The sequence below is a fragment of the Sinohyriopsis cumingii genome, chromosome 15 (genome assembly GCF_028554795.1).
Source record: "Sinohyriopsis cumingii isolate HCF-2022 chromosome 15, ASM2855479v2, whole genome shotgun sequence".
Taxonomy (NCBI): Eukaryota; Metazoa; Mollusca; class Bivalvia; order Unionida; family Unionidae; genus Sinohyriopsis; species Sinohyriopsis cumingii.
This window is the reverse complement of record NC_142975.1, coordinates 32,630,727-32,648,864: the sequence shown is the minus strand read 5'-3', so window position 1 is coordinate 32,648,864 and position 18,138 is coordinate 32,630,727. Positions and strand designations below refer to the sequence as shown.

The 18,138-nt window shown below is 34.5% G+C and overlaps 1 protein-coding gene across 3 annotated transcripts in view; it reads right to left on the bottom strand.

The window, feature by feature from the left end:
- LOC149781515 (uncharacterized) overlaps positions 1-18,138 on the bottom strand; it is a 169,443-nt gene that overhangs the window by 32,611 nt on the left and 118,694 nt on the right. For all 3 annotated transcript variants that reach the window (XM_089935596.1, XM_089935598.1, XM_089935597.1), the window contains exons 8-11: positions 13,268-13,421; positions 11,188-11,329; positions 9,198-9,400; positions 1,853-1,909 (exon numbers count right to left, since the gene is read on the bottom strand). In XM_089935596.1, the coding sequence (XP_089791722.1) occupies positions 1,853-1,909; positions 9,198-9,400; positions 11,188-11,329; positions 13,268-13,421 (556 nt within the window). The remainder of the gene's footprint in view (positions 1-1,852; positions 1,910-9,197; positions 9,401-11,187; positions 11,330-13,267; positions 13,422-18,138) is intronic.

Genomic DNA, 18,138 nt, shown 5'->3' with positions numbered 1-18,138 from the left:
TTTTTAAAAGAATATTTCAATTTTTAAGTGTTACAGTTTTGTCCAAGACAAGAGGGAGCAGAAAACCATTTACATTTGAAATAGCTTTTCTTATATTACAACAAACCTGCAAACCTATGACCCCATTGTCAGCAGCACGGAGATAACAAGCATGATGACAATGGGAACCATGTTAAATGACATAAAAATTACATGTACACGCACAACAATAAAACATAAAAGAACTACACTTTCCCAAATTTCATGTGCTCATACTGAAAGGAAAATTTGTCAAATATAATTGATATAATGAATAGTCCCATTCATTATAATGTATCCATGGAAACATGATTAGTGTGACCAAATGTATAGTCCCAATCATTCTAATGTATTCATGGAAACATGATTAGTGTGACCAAATGTACAGCCCCAATTATTCAAATGTACCCCTGTAGGGCTGTACAAATTTATTTCCCAGTCCCATATCCATGGCAAATGGCACTGGAAATGCGATTAGTGAGACCAAATATATTGTCCCAATCATTCTAATGTATCCATAGAAACATGATTAGTGTGACTAAATGCATAGTCCCAATCATTCTAATGTATCCCTGGAAACATGATTAGCGTGACAAAATGTACACTAATCTCCATTTTTGTCCTCATATTTATACTGATTGCCTGATGTCAATTTTAAATTATGAAAAAGGCAAAATGTTTAATTTATATGGGTATTAAACTCTTGACTACTGGCTACTAGTTTATGTAGATGTACTGCGTTCAAGTTTTTATGTGACTGATTTGATGTGGTATAACCTGTATGCAAGTTTTCTTTTCAGAATGACATTTTTTATATATGTTTGTATACCTTTATATGTTTAACACATCCAAAGCAAAACAGAGTTTCTTGTTTTTAATGTAATATACAAGTCTTCTAAAAAAAATGCCACATTAATAATTTCTAGGTTCTGAGCACTTGCCAATCTGGGTCAATGACTTGCCAATCTGGGTCAATGACTTGTAAAATGCTCATTCTCTGACTAATTTCATACATGCCCAAAAAACAATAAAAGAAAGAAAATGCTTTAAGGTCTCCTTGTGCTTAATGCATCACAGACAAATCACACCAAAGTAATTATTGATCAATCACAGCTATCAATCAGTCGTAGCTATCGATCAACCACAGCTGACCTACAAGTCATCTAAAAAGAAATATATGGTTCTGTTTTTTATTTTCATCTTTACAAAACTGACTTGGTAAATGGGAAGTTATCTCCTAAAATTATTATCAGGATAACAGTGACTGGGTACTCTGTAAAAGAATAGCATGGGAAAAAAGGCACTGTGCCAATCTAGCAGACACAATAAGGACTTCATGCTTCATAAAACTGCACAGAACTAAACTCTTGCTTTCAGACACGCGTCATACAGAATCACTGATTAATCCTGAGTGTTGATCTATCCAATTTAAACATGCCTGTCATGTGAAAGCTATTGAGATATAATCCACATCTCCACTAGTCTAAAAAATGGGTTGTTTTACCATTGCAAATTTTAATCAATTACAAATATATGGCCATCAAGTCAAAGAAATAATGAGATTTTAAATGTCTTCAAAGACCATGAGTAACCGTAGTACTCTTCCATACCTAATGAGACCTCAGAAAACTAAATGAGACAGGAAATTTGTAAATTTGTGAGCAAGGAAAACTATTAGTAAATTGGGAAACAATTTACAAGCAAGAATTTGCAAATTCTGATATTTCATCATATGATAAAGACAAACACTACTAAAATATTTTGTTTCTCCAAATAACTGCTGATCTCGCAAAGAAAAAACTTTTTCCAAATGTCCGTCATGCAAAAGACATACCTCTTGAATTTTCCTCTCCTGTGGTGTAATGGTTTCCAAAATTCCACCATTTTTCACCTAAAGTAATGCAAAGATAATAATAATAATAATAATAATAATAATAATAATGTAATAACAACAATAATAATAATAATAACAACAAAAACAATGATTACCGAAATTTGTATTTGCAAGCCCCAGACACTACATCTTTCTGTGATAGAATGGTGGGTACATTATCTGCATCCTTTATGACATCTTGTAGGAAATCTTTGAGTTTTCTGTCCAGATAAACAACAAAACAGACCACTGCCGGATGTATGCACTGAACAAAGTTAAATGTAGAGAAACCAATATTTTTCCAGTAAAATATGATCTTTCAATGATATTTATATTTGACAATATTTTTAACTTTTCAGTCACATACAAAAACAATATTGAGATAGTTAACCTGAAGCTTTCATCTTCATGCTAAGGACTTCATCAGCAGACTGATTTGATCTCTACTGACTGTTCACATCGCTTGATGGAATAGGAGCGATATTATCAGATTGTTGCAGATATAGATAATGTTTTTCTACAATACTTTAATTGATCAGGTTATCTCGAGGAAAACTACTAACTTGCAAATCCAGCCTTCTAGGCAAACTTGTGCCATTCATGAAACGGACTCCCAAACATGTCCTGTGAGATTCGAGGTGGGAGACGACAAAAGGTTTTCTGCTTGTTGGAAGATTGCTATCAAAATGAAGTCCAACACAGAATCCACTGTAAGGATATTCAGCACCAACCACCGCATGTCACTATAAAGACATCTAGTCATGCATACTGAGTTGGCATTTGGCATCCCCATGGCTGCAATGTCTACTACTGGGACGTCCATACAAAAAACTGAAGTATGGGCCATATGGAATATCATAGTAAAAAAAAATGTATCACTGCAAGAGAAGAGTCATTTGACACTAGGGTTTTGTAATTGTCTGTGTAAAGAACAGCAACTATGCCAGATTGTTGTTGTTGTTGCTGTTGTAGGGTTTAACGCCATTTTTCAGCACACGATAGGCTTTACATGGCGGCCAGTATTATTGGTGGAGGAAGAACCCGGGAAAACCTCGGAAAGAACCATCGACCCACGAGAAGCTACTAGCAAGCTTTCTCACATACCCACATTGGCTGAATCTGAGACTTGAACCCATGCAGACAGAGGTGAGATGGCAGTGATCTGTAACGGATAGTGCTTTTGACCATTTGGCCACTCGGGGCTCCATACCAGATTGTGATAACATTTTAAATGCCAATTCATCCCTGCTTAACATGTGAACTTTGACACAACTTTAGATGAGGTTACTGATGGAGAAGGAGGAGGAAAAAACTATAGTGGCAACAAGCAAAAGACTTTCTCAATCAATGCTCAGAAGGCAGTCATTTCTTGTTGTACTGAGTTCTAGCAAAGACAGTGGAGCTTTTAAGCATAATTCATCTCCAGGTGAATGTGGCAATGCCAATGAATCCTGTACACTGTGAAATGTAGCTGGGGAAAAGTGTATAAAGAGGCAGCCTATGAGTCCTGGTTGGGATACAATCACCTCCAAACAATTGTTAAATAAGTCATCCCTCTGACTGACAAATGCATGAGAACAAAGAGAATACACATCCAGTGTGTGTAATGTAGCAGTGAACTGAGCACCAGGTGCATTACTAAGTGACTTGTGACCCTTTGCTGGAAATGCTGATCAATGAGAGTGCCTGTGTGGTAGTGGATAGGCAAACTTGGACAAAGACCTTCCATCTTTTGGCTTAAAGGGTAAGATCAACTGGTGATGGCCTCTTGTGATCTGAGACATATGGCAGAGACTGGTTGTACAAGAACAGTGTCTTTTTTATCTTGCATGATGTTGTCCAGTTTAGGAATATACGATTTGCAGAACCAGTCCGTACTTCTGATGTGCACGACAGTGCCCAAGTTGGCTTGATTTAATTTTGATCTTGCTTCAGTGAAGACAATTGCCTATCAAGCTCATGTGGTATTAAGACTTACTGATTCAGCTGAAAAGGTTAGCCATGTTGAGGTAGTCAGGGGGTGGGGTGGAGTCTAAACTATCCCTATCCAGGATAATTTGGATCACTTCATGGTTGATCAGCCTTCTGAAGTGCGATACAATTCAAAAAGCAAATCATTCACTGAAGTGACATCAGCATGTACGCTTGACATCCTTGTGCCTCAAAACAGATTCTCTGCATTTTGTACCCACCAGTACCAGAACCCGCTGACACTCAGTCCAAGAGGCTCAAATCTGACAGGTATTCATGTAGTGGCAACTGGAGCAAGTTAGACGTGCAGAATAGCTGTCCTTATCTTATTTCTAATTATTACATAGCTCATACTTTGTCCTGCCCATCTGTACAACAAATATAGAGCAGGGAATGCATACAGGTGTAACCAGGCATGCATCCTGCATTATGAACTCAGAGTGAATATACCATGATACACACAATATGAAAATGTATCTGTATGAATGATCTACATGGCAGCCTACACAGGTAAAAATAGTATTGCTATTAATACTTGCAATGCTCCCTTGATAACTTCCAATCAGGTAACTTGCTGGTGTGGATCCCTTTTTCCCCTAGAAATTGCCCTAAAGATTTGACCCTTACTTGCTGAACATGAAGAAAATCATGATCAAAATTGGTAAATGAAACCCTGATATGCAGCTCATTTTATTGCTGAAAACAACAGTGTCTGGAAATCTGAATCAGTATCATGAAATTATCCTCTTATAATAATACAATTTTTAAAGTTGAAAATATTATTACATAGCTCATGATTTCTGATGGCAACACTTTAAGAAACAAACAGCAATGAAAAAAGTTTGGTCAAGTATATTTTGTGTGTAATATATTAATTTGCTTTAAGTGTAATCATCACAAATGTGATATGTCATCTTGTATTAAAAAATGACAAATGGCAATCAACCATCACAGTTATTTCCAACAGTGTTTCTTTCAAAACTTAACTAAGTTCCGACTGTTGACGCTTTTTACATTAAACAAATGTCTCCACTATTTGAACAAGAGGAATCCTGTTTTTTGTTGTTGTGCAAGCAGTGAGATAATGCACAATGTTTAGCAGGTACACAACAAAGCACATGTGTATGTATTATTTGAAACCTCTTGGAGTTATGTTTTTCATCATCTTTCAGAATCTGGGTCTCTTGAAATAAAGGTAATTTATACCAAAAACAAACGATTTCATTAGAAAATATGGCACCCCATAAGAAATTAATTTTTCTGAGGTCATTTGGTAACTTGCACTCTTGTTTATAGTATGGTCCTTGTTTTTTTACCCCAAAGTACACGAGTTATCAAGGGAGAAGTGTATAAAGTGATCATTATAAAACAAATTCTACTATAAATTAACCTTTAGGAACAAAAATAAACTGCCTGTACAGGTAAAGTCAACAAAGCATCACTTTCAATAAATGCAAGTGGATGCAATGACTAAAAACTATGTACAGAAAATACCTACCTCTATTATCCAATTTTACTGCAATTTACATCGCGCTTTTATTATATCACACACAGTACCTGCATATAAGATAAAGCTACATCAACATGACAGGATGCACTAGTGACCCATGAATTTGAGTGCAAGGGGCACCTAACTGTGTGAGCATGACAAAGTTAATTCTAGGATAGACAGAAAAAAAGAAAGTTGGAAAATTATAGATGTAGTATACTTCCATTTTAAGAGAAAACTGCTCCAACTTGCTTTAAGGTAAAATAACTTCCAAATTTCTTGCACATGTATAGTGAGGCTTTCATTAGAAGAAAGAATGCTACTTGGCACAAGAATTAGTAGTAACTGTAGCATTTCTGTGATTTGGCACCAATACATTATCAAGGGGAGATCACTCTTCATCTGCCACCTTTGTAGGCAGGCAACTTTCAACTTTCTTAGCTAAAACATTTAGCCTTTCTGAATTTGCAAAGTCATAGTAGTCCTCATAAGGTATTTAGGAAGAAGTAGTTTTGTGTATATATATATATATATATATATATATATATATATATATATATATATATATATATATATATATATGGTCACAATAGCCATTCTAATTCCCACAGCAAATTTGCTATATAAATGTCATATGGGTAATGGTCACCTGCTTTATGAATTAAGCAGTCACTTCAGCATCGCAACAGTGACTGCTCAGTCAATGCAAGCAAACATTTTGCTTTGCGTGGAAGAGATTGTTTGAATAAAAGAATATCATGTTTAAATAAAAGAATATCGTGTGAATCAATGTGCACAAATTTCTTATTTCACTAGTACTCATTGTCCTCCAGTCACATTAACAATGTAATTCTAAGGTGTCAACATGTTACATTCAAAAGCCAGGCAGGTTTTATCATGAGGGTGAAGGGTCAAACAATTAATTTGCTGGATGGTGGGAAAACAGTTACTACAGCAGAAATGGAAGTTGTTTTATGTGCCACTGTGATAGGTGCTTTATGTGCCACTGTGATAGGTATAGTTTGATATCTGTCTGTCTGTCTGTGAATTAAAGCCTTCTCTGATGAAAACATTTATCTTTGAGAAGAAATATGCATTACATCTCTTTTCATTAGGGTCAGGAGTGATTCACTATTTAAAATATTTATAACTTGTCTGTAATGGTAGGTGAAAAAAATGTTTATGGGTCACAAATATAGCTGTATATGGCTTCTTTTGATTCCCTATTCATCCAGGCCTCTCACATAAGCCAACTGTTTCTTGACCTCAATGAGTTTAGCAACTGGCAAATCTGGATATTGTTTGTGAACCAGGATAAACTGTTTCCAAGCCAAATTTATACAAGTAGGCATACTTCTTCTTGCGGGTTTAATGTCATTTTTCAGCACATGATAGGCTATACATGGCAGCCAGTACAATTGGTGGATGAAGAACCTGGGAAAACCACAGTAAGGTAGTGGCAGCTTTCTCAGGTATCCACACTGGTTGAGCCTGAGACTTGACCTTGTGCAGACTGAGGTGAGATGGCAGTGATCAGTAAAGGCAAGTGCCTTTGACTACAGTCATATATAAACAGTCAATCCATAGTGAAGATATTGTTTTGTCATGTGCAAAAATAAAAATATAAGTTATTATTTAATGTCAGTGATGATTTCATTTATATAATGGATTAAAAGGAGCAAGATACTGTAATCCTGTGTGGAACATAAATTTAGGAGAGAACAACATAAAACTCTGCCTTGATAATGTGTGCACAATGGGGTCCACAAACACAGACATTATAAGCGAGGCACAAGTTACCGAGGAACCTCCAACAATTGGAGAAAAAAATCGCTTTGACTTTGAGAAAATCATTAGGGTGAGCGGCGTTAGGGAACTGGGCTGTTTACTGACTGAATCCTCATTTTACAATCGCGTCAATAATAATTTTCAATAACACACTTTTTCTAATGAAGTTTTTCATTATCCTGTTTACATAACATTTATTTTCAAAATGTCCAACATATGAAAGATCATTCCAACTGGTTTCAACAACCATCACGTGTAAGCGAAAAAATGTGTGTATTACATCACTGGTTTTTGTTTTCTTGATGAGTCTGGTTCCTGTAGTGGTGTTTAATATTATCCTGTTAAATCGAGAGTTGATACACCACCAAACAACATATCTTTTTGTTCAAAAACAAGCAACATTTATTTCATGAGACAATTGTCTACGTCGAAACTCAATTTTTGTACTGTTAAATTAGAACAACATTGATGTTGAGATTCATTTGGAAGTAATAATGAAACTTCTTTTCATCCTTGAGGATATCTCTAAGTGCAGTTCAAGAATTCTCTGAACTTCGCTTGCCCACAATGGTCTGTATCTGTGAAATCAAGCTCTTTATTTTACGATGTATTCATTTTGCTTGGCTGCCTTCTTATCTTTGATCACAATTATGAAAGAGTCGGTTAATTTAAGGTAGTTTATGTTACATACACAATAACTTTATAAGTGTTCGATTGATCAAATGATGTGAGTTCACCCGATATAAGACCAGGGCTGCTAGATTGTAACTTTGTAGGATTTTGGTGCCTTTTAACTTTTCTTTTATTCCACCTCCTTTATTTGATTCAAAAGACATAATTAATGTGGTAATACAAAGGAGGCCAGCTTTTAATTCAGTACAACAATGCAACAAACACTTCCGGAAGTCAGTTATCAAAATACGGTTGGCACTTAAATAGGTTCTCAGAGAAATGCTCACGGACATAGCAGTTACAGTAGATTGATGCACTTTACGTTTAATTGCAAGAGGACACATTGCACTTATGACGATTACACTTCAAAGGAACTAAAAGATAGAACTAGAACACAAATTTCAATTCATAAAATAATTATTTAGTTTGTATTTATTTATTAATGTACTGCCTCCACTTGGCGTGACATTTTCATTGATCAAAATTTCCTTACATATCATTAATTGCAGTGTACTAGGAATGTCGTTTGGAAAGAAAATGTAAACAAAATTGTATGACCTATTTTTAAATTTGATATTTCAAAGTGTTGATTAAAATTTCCAGGTCCTATCTACCGTTTTCGATGATAAAACATGCAATACATCAAAGTTTCCATTACCAATTTTGATTGTGATTTTCTTCAAGTTCAACAAACAGGGATCAATTTTTGGGGTATTTTCTGGTTTACAAAATGGGAGCCACGTCTGACCCCATGTTATAAGCGGGTTTGTGAGTTATTAGGTCACAAGTTATTGAGGGAGTGGTGTATAAGCATATTTTATGATTTTGTTGAACAATCTTAATAACTTAATAATAATAATAACAATAATAATAATAATAAAAATAACAATAATAATAATATCAATATTTGTTGGTGCATGGAGTTTACTAAATAACTGATTTTGAAAGGTTAACCTGTGTATAGAAGCCACCTGTGTACAAAGGCCAGTTCTGCATGTTTCACTGATGGTTGCTATTGACAGCTTATATATATATATATATATATATATATATATATATATATATATATATATATAGACACACACATCACTCTGAGATTAATAAGTTCTACAAAATTGAGAAAGGGGAAATAACGAAACTAAATTTAAAATTAGTTCCATCATGAAATAGAATCAATTAATCAATTCCATTTCAGTTCAATTTCCATCATCTTTTTTGATAAATAAGGCAATACCATTTCCATTTCCACCCAAAGTACTTGTATGCTTACTGGATTAATAATTAATTTAAATAAATAATTATTGATTAAATTAAGTTAACATGAATTAAAATCAATTACCTTTCAGTTCAATTTACATTGTCTTATTTTGAAAGATAATTCTATACCTCTTCCATTTCCGCCCAAAGTACTCGCATGCTTATTCCTTTCTTGCTCAAGAGTTCCAGAGTGGAGGGTTTCAAAGTGGGCTCTTTCTCCTTTCCCACTTTGCTGTCCTGTCGTGTTGTTGTTGAATTGTCATTATCAGACTTTTGTCTTGCTTTGATACAAAATTCTGACATGTCCTCATATATACTTGAATTGGATTCATCTGGAAAAATAAACAGTTCCAGTATCAAACATTAATAAACATTGTCAATATTAAATCTAGAGAAAATATGATGGCATCAGTTATTTTAAAAAAAACTTAATTACATTAACCCCACCTAAACACTGTTCTCTGTAATAAAATTCCATACCACCTCACATGGTGAAAACCCAAATTCTATTACATATAGTATTGTTTCCTATGTTAAGACTGATATTAAAAACTTACAAACAATATTAATAAATTTCACTATAATTTGTATTTTTTAACATTTGGCTTCAAATTTTCCTAGGGGATTACAAGAGGGATTACCAAAAACTAATACCCCTCTGAAAATAGATAAGATAGTTGTACAATTGGGTTCATCTCTATCAAACAGTTAAGAAAAACAGGTGAAAGGTATATAATATGGGGAAAGATTTTCATAGGACATCACAATATCTCCTATGCTCCAGAAGAAAAGCCATGTTTTCAAATGAAAAGCCTTGCCTCTGAGGGTATGAAATTATCTTACCATTCTGAGTATAAATAAATAATAGTTTCAACTCCAAATATCTACCAAACTGTCTTTATTTATTATGTCAGTACAAGGTAGTTATTTACATATAAAATAATTGCACTTTAATTTCTTTCATCCAATTTTGTGATATTATTACTGTTAACTGAAAATAACTTTCTAACCATTAAAGTGCTTATCGCAACATACATTGCACCACCAGTAGAGGTCTTGTAACAATGTATGTCATTTTCAGAATGGCAACTGTTTACACATCTGGACACTTGACATGAATGATCTAAGACTAAAATCTGACTGATACACTGGGCCCTGGAATAAGCATTCTGTAATAGATTTAACCTTGCATTCAAGGAAGTTTACAAATGCTTGTTTAAAATACAGGCTACCTAGAACATCTGAAATGGCAGACTTCCAACACGGTTCATGTTCAGAATGCTGGATGGACAGAAATAGACGGCATGCTGGTCAACTCACTATTTCGTGGTATTTCAAAATTCAGTGTAGAAACTGAGAATTCCAAGTCTAATTAAAATACAGGCAAATTAAAATAAAATGCAATTTCTATTTCTTCTCTTAAGCTATTCAGCATGGTGAGATCTTGTGCTACAAAACTATACAGTGCTTTAAGGGTAATAAATTGTAATATTTCATAACTTTTTTTATTTGACAGGAGAGCTATATTAATAAATAACAAGTTTCCTCAACTGGACATGATGCAGTAGATTAATGACCTAGATATGTGGACTAGCAGCCAATAGACTACTGGCCAACATAATTGGATAACTGGACATGCTGCCAGTAGGCTATTAAAAAGGATATTTGGACAAGCTGCCATTTGGCTATTGGTCTAGATATCTTGACAAGCTGCCAACAGGCTATTAGCCAACCTAATTGGTAGATAACTTGGCAAGCTGCCAGAAGGCTATGAGCCAACTTAATTGAGCAAACAGCATAGGCTAAAGACCAGATAATTGGGCAAGCCGCCAGTAGGCTACTGGTTTAGATAACCGGGCAGTCTGCCAATGGAATATTAGCCTGGATCAGGGTGGTTCTACTACAGGCTTGCAGGTGATTTTTTACGGCCCCCACTCATAAAAAGAGTTCTATAATTACATTATCTCAATGTTAAGTTGGGCCCCAGTTTAAGCACATCCTTAAATTTAAAGCTGAAGAAAGCTCTTTCAATGACAAACCCCAACATACACATTTAATCACATCTATGATGCAGACCCTGTGTGTGTGTGTGTGTTTGCAAGAATGCATGTTTATATACCACTTTCATCACTGCTGACATAGACTGTCTTCCTTCTGCTAGCCCTAACAATCTTGTCCTTGTTATAAAACTGGTATAGGGACTCGGTCTCAAGCTTGGACTTGTAACGATTTCCCATTCTACCATAAACCTGGTCATCACTCTGAAATGTAGGAAAGAAATCAAATAAAAACACAAGGTTCAGTGATCCCTCATTCATGAATGTAATCCCTTAAAGCAAAAATGTGTTTATTAACACAAATTACTTAACAGTGTGCCTAAAAAATGAATTTGGCACAACACTCAAACAGAAGTATCAATGAATGGAATGCTGGATGGAACGACAAAGATTAACTATATGCCCATTATCACATTCATGCTAGAATACAAAATTAATCTACTAATTGTTCATGGTATGCCAATTTGTATAGATTATTGTTCATGGAATAACAATTTGTACAGATTATTGTTCATGATATACTAGTCTGTATAGATTAATGTTCATGATATACCAGTTTGTACAGATTATTGTTCATGATATAACAATCTGTATAGACTATTGTTCATGATATAACAATTTATATACACTATTGTTCATGATATAACAATTTATATACACTATTGTTCATGATATAACAATTTGTATACATTATTGTTCATAATATAACAATTTATATACACTATTGTTCATGATATAACAATTTGTATACATTATTGTTCATGGTATACTAATTTGCACAGATTATTATTCATGGTGAACAAATCTGTGTAGATTATTGTTCACGGTGTACCAATTTGCATAGATCATTGTTCATGGTATACCATTCTGTATATATTATTGTTCATGGTGTACAAACTTTTATATATTATTGTTCATGGTATACCAGTTTGTATTGTTTATTGTTTGTGGTATATCAATTTGTACAGATTACTGTTCATGGTATACCAATTTGTATAGATTATTGTTCATGGTGTACAAAACTTGTATAAATTATTGTACGTGGTATACCAGTTTGTATAGATTACTGTTCATGGTATATCATTCTGTATATATTATTGTTCATGGCGTACAAACTTGTATATATTATTGTTCATGGTATACCGGTTTGTATTGATTATTGTTCGTGGTATACCAATTTGTACAGATTACTGTTCATGGTATACCAATCTGTATAGATTATTGTTCATGGTAAAACAATTGTATAAATTATTGTCCATGGTATAACAATTTGTATAGATTATTGTTCATGGTAAAACAATTTGTGTAAATTATTGTTCATGGTATAACAATTTGTAAAGATTATTGTTCATGGCAAAACAATTTGTATAGATTATTATTCATGGCATAACAATTTATATACACTATTTTTTATGGTATTCTAATTTGTAAAGATTATTATCCATGGTGTACAAATTTGTGTAGATTATTGGTACCATTATATACTAATTTATAAAGATCATTGTTAAATGGTTTACCAATTTGTATAGATTATTATCCATGGTATACCAATTTGGTGCTGAGTGGAAACACTACCATGCAAGTCCTTGTGGAAATTATGGATGCTGAGTGGAAACAATATCATGCAAATCCTTGCGGAAATTATGGATGCCGAGTTGAAACACTATCATGCAAGTCTTTGGGAAAATTACAGAAGCCGAGTGGAAACACTATCATGCAAGTCTATGGGAAAATTATGGATGCTGAGTGGAAACACTATCATTCAAGTCCTTGGGAAAATTACAGATGCTGAGTGGAAACACTATCATTCAAGTCTTTGGGGGAAATTAGACTACATGTGGAAACACTATCATGCAAGTCTTTGGGAAAATTACAGATGGTGAGTGGAAACACTTTCATACAAGTCTTGGGGGAAAGTTCAGATGCTTGGTGCAAATCACTATCATGCAACTCTTTGGGGGAAATTACACATGCTGATGGGAAACACTAAATGTAAGGTACTGTACAAACATCAATTTGATATCTGTACAAAGAGTCAAGATTCCATGCATATATAGTGAACAAACTGTCTCATAACAAGAGGTCAAAGATAAATGCTCTGATTTGTAAATACACTGTGTACAAAATATAATAATCGCTTACTAATTCAATATACAGGTCATCTTCATCATTTGGACTTGTATACTGCAGAAGCTGTGGAAATGGTGATGAAATGACTTCATTTTTTTTGTTGGCCAAGCTATCAATATCCTCGGTTTTGATATAGGCTGATGACTTTCGATCCTGAAGCTCTCTCCTACAAGAAAAGGTGAAGTACCCTTATATGCAGAAAAGAACAAAATGTATGGATATTGATACAGAAACATACAGAGAGATGTAAGTGAAGCAACAAGGTAAGGCAAGGGTAGCTTACTGTTACAAGAATACAGTAAACAGTAAATGATATGTGTACTGTGTCATATATACATATAGTGTCACTTTACTTCTGTTATTTAATACATTCCTTCATTGAATCCAAAATCAATAGGTATCTTTTTTGTTGTAAATGCAAGCCACCAACAAAATTTGGTCAAAGTAAAAAACACAGAATTCTTCATTTTCTGGAAACCATTTTTCTTCTTTCAGCCTTGGAGATGCTTACCTTTATCTATTCATCCCAAAATCGATACCTTTCTTTTCTCAAATGCATGCTATCAACTAAGTTTCATCATGGCTTGTGGCATAGGACTTGAGTTATTTTGTGAAACCATTTTCCTTCTTGGAGTCAATTTGACCTTGACCTTTAACCTTTTACCCCACCCCCAAAATCAAAGGCATCTTCCCTGTTACAACTGCAAGCCATCCACAAAGTTTAGCCAAGGCATCTACTGTATTTTCTGGCCATTAAGTCGATACTTTTTTGACTTGAAAGTCAGGTCTTCATCTTATACTCTGAATCGACTTATGTATGGATTATGTCATTGAAATTGCATCGACTTATATATGGATTACAGTACCAGGTATGCTATTAAAATTGCTCTATAATTGGCATAATCAAAAACAGTTGACATAGAAGTACTAATTCTTGTTCAATTACTATGTCAATAAATTGTTATAAAGTAATATGACTGCATTTATATTTATAAGTTTTGTCATTATTTAGTTTGCATCCTGCATATATTTTCTTATTTCTCAAAAATGAAATAAAAGAAGACAATTACCAGTAAAAAAAATCACCAGGCTGCATAGCACACTTTTGGTCTATACTCTATAGTGTACTCTACTAAAACAAAGAATGTTTAATGTTTGTTTTGTTTTATTCATCCTTTTTAACCATACCTCATTCTTCCTGATAACATTTTAGTAACTGGTCCATTGATATTTGATTTTCCAATATACTGCTGGACACACGTGAGTGATTACCAGTATAGCTTTTTCATTGATATAATTGATCCTAAAGGGATGTAATCCATATTAATGATGATTATTTATAAAATACTGTAGATTATGCTTTCTAATGAATCCCCCAAATCATATGTCTATAACTGTATTGGACAAAGTTTCTCAAATAAATATGGTTTAAACTAACTGCCTCCTGTCAAATCTTTTGTACAGCAGCTTTTATGCTGGAAGTTGTAAAGTTCGTGGAAGAGAAAGGTGGGAATATGGCTGCTCACAGGAAATATGGTGTAAGTGAAAAATGTGTCCGGGATTGGCATAAAGCTAAGGTTGCATTATGTGCTACAAAAAACCCCATAAGGAAAGCAAATTGTGGCTGCAAAGCAAGATGGATTAATATTGAGGATAAATTAGAGGAATATGTCTTGACACAATGCACCACGTGTCGTGGAATAAATTCTGTTGAACTCTGAGACTCAAGGCAAAGGAAACTGCAACTGAATTAGGAATTGAAAGTTTCAGTGGAAGTACCTCATGGTGTTTTAGGTTTATGTAAAGAAGGGGCCTTAGTATAAGACAACACACAACTATGGCACAGAAACTACCCATACACTTTCTGGAAAAACTGAACAATTTCCGTGAGTATGTCCAAGACAAGATTAAGACTGACAATTTGGAAATGACTATCGTGATAAACATGGATGAAGCGCCATTAACATTTGACATTCCAATAAACTGAACAGTTGAGCTTAAAGGATCTAACAGTGTTACTATTAGGGCAACAGGTCGTGAGAAGTGAAACTTCACTGTAGTTCTCTCACTATCTGCTGATGGTGGAAAGTTGCCACCAATGTTGATTTTTAAAAGAAAAACAACGACAAAGGAGAAATTCCCCAGTGGAATAATATCTAAGTAAATCCAAAAGGATGGATGGACAATAACATGATGGTGAAGTGGTCAGATAGATGTTTCACACATCAAGTTGGTGGATTTTTCCTCACTAAGAAGTCTCTCCTCCTTATGGATTCTATGTATGCACAATCAGTGCCGAGACAAAGGTGAAGATTGAAACTAAGACATCGTTAGGCATCATCCCAGGTGGTATGACAAACTTTATTTCAACCATTAGACATTTCCATTAATTGCTGTTACAAAACTGAGCTCCAGAAGTTGTGGGAACATTGGATGACGGCAGGCAAGCACAGCTTCACAAACATGGGACATGTGGCGCGCTACATATTCCCAGGTTGCATATTGCGTTAAGGATGCATGGGACAGGTTTCCTGAATTGGCTATTGTAAGTGGCTTTGCTAAAGCAGAAATTGTCAGCAGGATAGAGAAGCCAGATGAGGATGATGAGATGAAGACAGACGATAATGAGAACATTTCCAATGATCTGACCCCTGAGATAGCTGCCATTTGTAATTCAGATATGGAATACGAAGACTCTGAGGAATTTTCAGATATTGGAGATGATTAAGTTAATTCTTTATCATTATTTTCTTTATCAGAATGTGGAACAGTTCTACAACAGGTTATTATATTAATTACAATATCGATGTGCTTTCAGCTATAATTGACATGTTAAATATTATGTATTATAAAACTGTTCATTTGTGTAAACTTGATACAGCATTTCACAGATATGTTTAAGTATAATAAAAAGTATTTTTATTTATTTTTCATTTGTAACTTTTCTGTTTTCTGTCTCTAAATTTTTTTCACATGTCTGATTTCCCTATGAATAGCCTCATTTCCCTATTGTTAGCCTCACTGAATTTATCTGATCTGTTGAATCTTGCACTCAAGACTGGTTTCAACTGGAATAATCAGGTTAAAGCTTTAGACCTTTAATTAACATGTACATAGCATGCACAGCCATGTGACTCTTGTTGCAATGGATATCATAATTAAAACAAGCATGCACTGTTTATTCAGCTGTGTCAATTGATAAGGAATATAGCAGTGCATTGTACAGGAGTAAAATCACAAGCATGTTAGCATCAGTGATGCAATTTCACAGTTGCCAGTAATATGGAATATCATACAGTGATGCCATTAATATTCATGAAACCAGATGTTACTAGTGTAAAAAACGAAGCCATGTTATTGACCTGGCCTCGTTTTATACTCCGAATCGACTTATATATGGACAAAGGATGGAAAAGTTACAAAATTAGTGAATGCGACTTATACTCCGCATCGACTTATAGGCCGGCAAATACGGTAATACAGAATTAAAGTAGGTTTTTTATGCTTCTTCTTTCAGTCCTTTTGACTTTGACCTTTGATCTTTTTGTCCCAAAATTTCTTCCTTATAATGGAGAAACCATTCTTCTTAGTCACCATGATCAGAACCTTTAACTTTTTCAACCCTTAACCAATAGGATGTCTTTCATGTCAAGCTATTTACAAAGTTTTGTGAAGTCAGTTGTGTGGAAGCAGTTCTTCACTTCCTTCAGTCTCCATGAGAGACATATGTACATATAAAAGTATAAGTAGATTCTGACAAAAAGTACACATCTCAAGTGAGAGATTAAGAACAGTATGTCAAGATGACTGGGAAGGTAAAACTACTGAATATACAAATATACAGGAAAGCAAAAGGCCTAAGTGGGTCTGATATCACTTACTTGACTGACATACTTAAACCATTGACCAAATGTATTTAAGAACACAACTTATTCAAACTATTTACCAAATATTATACAATGTTGATTTTGCCTAGGTATTTAGATCCAAATAAAAATTATTTCAAAAGATTAATATGCAGAGTCTCCTGCTTGTCGTCAAATTCATCCAAGATCACCTCATTAATACAAGCAGATCTCATTCAATATCACTATTGTCCATGATCTTGACTAAACAAGCCCATATTCCAGGCTGGATCAAAAACAAATCACAATTATTACTCTTGTGCCATTCTGATATAAAATGATGTGCCTAATTTACCATACTCGTTTTCTTTTGGGGTGGGTGGTGAAAAATAATTTAGTCATGTAATGCTTATGTTCTACGATTGCATTCTTACCCTTTACTGGGATACTAAGTACCCAGTCCAAGTTAAAATTCCCTATTATACCAATTACTAATTTGAGGACAAGAGAAGAAAAGAACATGATCTCAGTCTCTGTCTTCTCATATACAACATAAGGAACATCAGGTTCTTTTGACCTGGACTAAGACCACATGACATCAGAGCTGGGTTGGAGGAGAGAATCTCATTAATAGTGGCAGCTAAATATTATGTAACTGAAATTAGTTTACCCCAGGGGCCAGCAACCTATGGCATGTGTGCCACATGGTGACATATTAAGAGGTTTTGTGTGGCACATGATGGGCAGCCAAAAACCTCGATTTTAAGTGTTAATCTCTTACTGGTGGGACACGTTTGTTCATTTTGTAATAATCCAGACAAAAGTAGCATGCTATGTAAACTAGGATGCTGATCCCTGGCTTACCCCACCCCCAAACTTAATTTCTTTATTAAACTCTCACACAAACCATTCATGCTTTAATTGATTAAAGTCGGACAATTTTTATCTAGCTCTGAAAAACAGGTGTTTGGCAGCATATTCTTGAGTCTCGTGCTAGTAAACAGGGGGCTCCATGATTTGCACCAAACAACATTATAA